The 5630-nt window shown below is 26.8% G+C and overlaps 1 protein-coding gene across 2 annotated transcripts; it reads right to left on the bottom strand.

The window, feature by feature from the left end:
* Nucleotides 1-323: 323 nt before the first annotated feature.
* Nucleotides 324-4925, bottom strand: LOC107161929 (uncharacterized). Of its 2 annotated transcripts, none has more exons than XM_015508550.2 (6): nt 4585-4925; nt 4079-4260; nt 3691-4014; nt 3509-3619; nt 945-1089; nt 324-833 (listed from the first exon to the last, which is right to left on the bottom strand). In XM_015508550.2, the coding sequence occupies exons 2-6, from the start codon at nt 4257-4259 to the stop codon at nt 671-673; spliced, it is 924 nt and encodes a 307-aa protein (XP_015364036.2). In that variant the 5' UTR covers nt 4260; nt 4585-4925; the 3' UTR covers nt 324-670. The 2 variants fall into 2 exon arrangements, with proteins under 2 accessions (XP_015364036.2, XP_015364035.2); XM_015508549.2 differs by having other exon boundaries at nt 4651-4923.
* Between the last annotated feature and the right edge of the window lie 705 nt (nt 4926-5630).

Below are 5630 nucleotides of genomic sequence, written 5' to 3'. Positions count from 1 at the left end.
TTGTACACACTGAAGACACTTTTATTTATGTTTTATCAACAACAGAGGAAATAAGTTATCATGTTTTTATAATATGTGGTCAACATTTCAAACAGTTCAGCCATGAGGTTAAAAAAAAAAAAAAAATGAAAAAATTCTTTACAGTTTAGTTTGCAATAAAATTATTTTCATAACCGAGAATACTCTGTGGATATCACTCTAATTTGTGTCACAGATTCAGGGACAATATATTAGGACGTGAAAAACAATTACATTAATTACTTTGAATAAAAATCAACAATAGTTGCAACAAACTATCTTGTTACAATAAAATTTATAAAATATCTCCATATAAATAAATATAATTTAATTAAAACATTTTTAATTTACAATTCTATGATTTCCATCTCTTTCATTTTCTTAATTATTTTACAATTAGTAATTGAGTCACTGCCCATAAAATAATTAAAATAAAATAATTTATAAAAATAGTAAAATTAAAATAGAAAAATAAATTGTTTCATAGTAACTTAATAATTAAACATACATTTTTAAGAATTTACTTATTCAAAATCACAATTAATAAATTGACATTTAATAAGAATAAAATAAAAAATAAAAAATACAGCATTTGATTTGTTACTTAATTTTATAGTATACAATTTTTTTAAATAATAAAAAATATATAAAGTTACCATTCTATTTCATTTAACATATTTTCAACTTCTTCTACTAAGTTACTTTTTGTTGGCAGTAAATTTGTGTCTGGATTTTCTCCAAATTGAGCTTTTAATATTTTATGTGATTTATTATAATTCAGCAAACTATCTTGTTCGTCAAATAATTCTTCACACCTAATAACATATGTTATACAGATTTAATTAATGAGATAATGATATTGATTTATTATTTTTTTAAACATGATCTTTAGATGATATGTTTAGATTTTGATAGTTAATGCTTACTTTGATTTTAATGTATCTAATTCTTTAGTTAACATTGCTACTTTAATCAATGAATCTTTTAACTGAATTCTTACATTAATTTTATTTTCATAATCAAGCTGTTTCAATGACTCTATAATTTCATTAAACAGAATCTTAACAGCTTCTATAAAATAAAAAAATCATTAATTTAATACAGTTTTTATGTTTCATCATTTTCATTTATCCAAAGAATAATATTATGATATAAATGATTTCCTTACATCATGTCAGGGAATATAAAACATACTTCATTAAGAAATATCTTGTCCATTTAAACTTAATAGGTAGATAATAGATATTACTTAAATCGGAATAATTAATATTAATATCAAAATTCTTCTGATGTATATTTTATCTTATTTACCACTCATCTTAGGTTAGATTTATTTATGTATTCTTCATATTTAGGAAATTCAGTACTGCAAAAACCTGGTTTCCTGATTGAGTACAACATAACATAATACATGTAGTAGGTCTAAGGCCGTGGCACATTTTAGAGACCAGCTCATAAAGTTAAAAATATTAAAAAGGATGTCAGCACATTGTTTGTTTTCTTTCTCTGGCCTATGCGCAACATTGATAAAACGCATTCATTTAAAATCGTCTTTTCTATGTTTTTGAATGATCTTAGAGCATCAACGCAACTAGACAACTGGACGCTAAGGACCCAAAGCACCCCCTCTAGTTGAGCCAATGCCTTAGAGAGTAATCACCATTATAAAATTGATAGTCTAATATTTTAAAGGGAATGATATATTATCAATTTGTCTAAATATTGTTTTTCTAAGCAATTAAACATCATTTTTATTTTGAAAGTTTAGTATAAATTACAAAGTCAAATAATAATAAAAATTAAACTATATTACAAAAGGTGATTTGGTAACTGTGTCATATGCTATCTACGCACTAAATACTAGTGTCGTATGCTATCTACAAATACTATTTATCGTCTGATGTTTTCTATATAATCGTAATCATATTTATCTACACTCTACAAAGTACAAAGTTAGATCCCACGGGTTTTTAACGATAAGATGTGTCTGTGGTGCCACTAATTTGCTGGAAAGGCAGCTTAAGAGGACGCCACACCCGCATGTGTTGTCTCCGTCGTACAATTGCGTAGCATAGCAAATTTTACGCTCAGCAGATCACGTTTAGCTCTGTTAATTTAAAATTTAGAGTGAATTTACCTCTTATAAAAATTAAAGGTAAGATTATTACCAAGGGCATCTCATAGGCTTTTTATTATATTTTAATTTTAAACCGAGTTATGAGTATTTTTAGGTATAAAAATAATTTACAATTTTAAAATACTCATAACTCGGTTTAAAATAATAAGCTTATGAGATGCCCTCGGTAATAATCTTACCTTTAATTTTTATAATAGGTCAATTCACTCTAAATTTTAAATTAACGGAGCTAAACGTGATCTGCTGAGCGTAAAATTTGCTATGCTACGCATTTGTACGACGGAGACAACACATGCGGGTGTGGCGTCCTCTTAAAGAAGAATGGTGGCGCTCCATAAATGGCATAAACACAACAAATACGTTCGAAACATTTTTTATTGATATGAAAAATACTTTTCAACTTTAATTAAGAACATTCATTAAACAATCATTTAATCAAACATTCATTATCAATTTATTTATGAAGTGCTCTGGTTTAAAACGAAGTAAGATTTTTTATATAATAGTATAGATAACATTTAGTGCGTAGATAGCATACGACACCGCTACCGGTGATTTTACTCTAATCAATAAAACTATTTTATCTATGTTGCATGTTAGTTTAAGAGAAAACAAATATTGCACTGATATCTTTCTAGTTGCTGAAAACAATAAGTATAAATTAAAATTGATATGAATGTTAGGTATTGTGTTGAACAATTGTCGATTTTCGATAATTCCATTTTAATCTTAGTCACTTAGTATAATATGAAAAACAAAAATTTGAAAGCTATTAAGTGGCGATGCAAAATCAAATAATAAGAAACACCTGAACAAGAGTATTCCATAGCAACAAATGATATTTTTTAATAATTTTGTGAAACTGAAAAATGTATGTATTAATTAGTCAGTAAATGATTACTTGAATTGACAATAGTTTTTGAGTATTTATTTATAGTTAGAAATTGAAAAATAATATGTATCTAAGTATCTACCTATGCATCAATTTTAAATAGTAATAATGGTTTTGATTAACTCATATATTATCAACTTACAATTATTAATCAAAATCAAAAATTATAGTCTGAAATATTTTTCAGAATTCAGAAGATCAAAATTACATATTTGTATTATTATTATATTATTTCTATAATTAATCATACCTATTTAGTTTTTAGTTTTAATTCAAAGTTAAATATAAGTTTTAATAAGTTTAAGACAAGATATAAATTTAAAAATATCTCAAAATCTATCTTTACATACATTTTAGAATTATTTTAACTGAATAAAAAGAATGCGCCATATCAAATTTTCAGACATTGGCCTAATAAATTCTATTGTCTCTTAAGAGATAACTCCCTTAAGTTAACTTACTTAAATCATCTTCATCCAATTGTTTAAAATTTTTTACAACAACTTTGGATGCCGTACTAGAGAACAATGACATAATTTCTTCATCTGAATCATTAAATACAAGAGCTTTATCTATAATAAAAACAAATTTACATTACATAATAATATACAATTTAAATATAAGCAATTCAATAACAGCTTACTGAGCATTTCAAGTCCTTCAATTTTTTGATCAATCGTTTTTTTTTCAATTTTTAATCCATTTATTGTTTCCAATTCTTGACTTAAAGTTACTAATTGATCTTTGAGCATACAAAATTCATCCTTAAAAACCTTTTTTTGTTCATCAACATTTGCAGATATATTTTTTTCAATCAATTGAAAAACATATTTTGCTTCCAAGCTGCTGAGATACTTGTCATATGCAAATCTTAGCTTGGTAATTTTGTCCAATTGTAATCTATTACCAGTTGCGTTTAAATTTGGCATACTGCCATTTCTTTCTAAGGTAACATTGGAGCTAAAATCTGTAGCATTATATAGAATGTTACATCTTGTAATTTATATTAATTTTAGCGATGTTGTACTTACTTTTGATTCGTTTAACAGTATCATTTTCTTTTATATTAAGATTACTTTTAGATCGATGATTGACATTTTTAGGTGTTCTATTATTAATTGGAGTAATATTTGTTAAATTTGAATTACTAGCAGATAAGTTGGAATTAATACTACTATTAGGTTTCTTTCTATACATATTTGTTTTATCCATCCTGAAATATATAAAGTTCATGTTACACATTTTATAATATGCATAAGGTATTACATTAGGTATAGGTGATGTATGGTAGCATACAAGAAAACATATGTTTTAATCCATACCAAACTATGGTAAATAAAACATGATCAACTACTAAGCTGTGTGCTATTTTGTTAAACTCTAGGCGAGTTTATGATGAACGTAATAGTCACGGTCAGAACTGCTTTACATAATGTGGTATGCGATGATGCACAGACTTCCATTATGCTGCTATAGAAATCCTCTATATTTTGTTAATAATGAAAAAATTACGGCCAAACATAATGTCTTAACTTACTTAAACAGTGAAATTCAACGTAACAACAGGTGCTAGATTGAGATTATGAAATGAGTAGGTACTTACCTAAATTAGACGTGTACAAGGCGTATGTATACAAATTTTAACAATAAATTAGATCACAGAGTACTAGAAAAGAATATTATAAAGTATGAACTGTCATTTGCATATTGCAACTTACAAGGAAGTAGAAAACGTCGAAAACGAACTGATAACCACAATAAGCGTTAAATATTTAAATTAGTCGAGCGTCTAGAGATAGCGCTTCTTATCACTAACACACTATCACCACAGATTATATGATCATATAATCTGTGGTGATACAAACCATAGAGTAACTCTATGATACAAACATGAAGACTAGAATATTCTAATCTTTATGGATACAAAACACCACAATTAAAGATACTATGGTTAAAAAGTGTCTACCGAAATAAATCTCTAGTTATCAGTATTAAACAGCTGGAGATTTAAACACTAACCTTCAGTGGCGGATTTAAAGGGGGGCCCGGAGGGCCTCTAAACCCCCCCCCCCCCCCCTCATTGGCATAACGCATAAGTAAATAAGTTAGGTTTTATTATTTTTTATTATTAATTTTTATAATTTTATCTTTTATACTGTTTCGCTCAAACACATTATATTATAATTTAAGAAATATTATCAATCGGATAATTATATATTTATATTATTATTATATTATCATTATATAAGAAATTTTCCCAAACATATTACTATATTACTTTTATCATGCGCCTTACCGCAGAGTACGGCAGACCGGCCATTTTTGCCATGTAACGTTCCTACTGGCCATCGCTATCTTATCTTATTTTATCTGTCACACGATTCTCACTTACCTATCCATTTCTATATTGCTATTATCGTTTTAAAATGTTAGTAACTTTACAGTCGTCGTGTCACTCGTGTGTAATTCGTATTTCGTGCTGTTGTCCGTAGTGTTTTCGTTTGTAGTTTCGTGTTCAATTATTCTGTTTTAAAATGTCACAAAAACGACAAGGTGAAATAAACTTTTTTTTTTAAAGTTGAA

The sequence above is a fragment of the Diuraphis noxia genome, unplaced genomic scaffold (genome assembly GCF_037042655.1).
Source record: "Diuraphis noxia isolate RWA-SAM2 unplaced genomic scaffold, SU_Dnox_SAM2 contig0003, whole genome shotgun sequence".
NCBI lineage: Eukaryota > Metazoa > Arthropoda > Insecta > Hemiptera > Aphididae > Diuraphis > Diuraphis noxia.
This window is presented reverse-complemented; position numbering and strand designations above follow the sequence as displayed.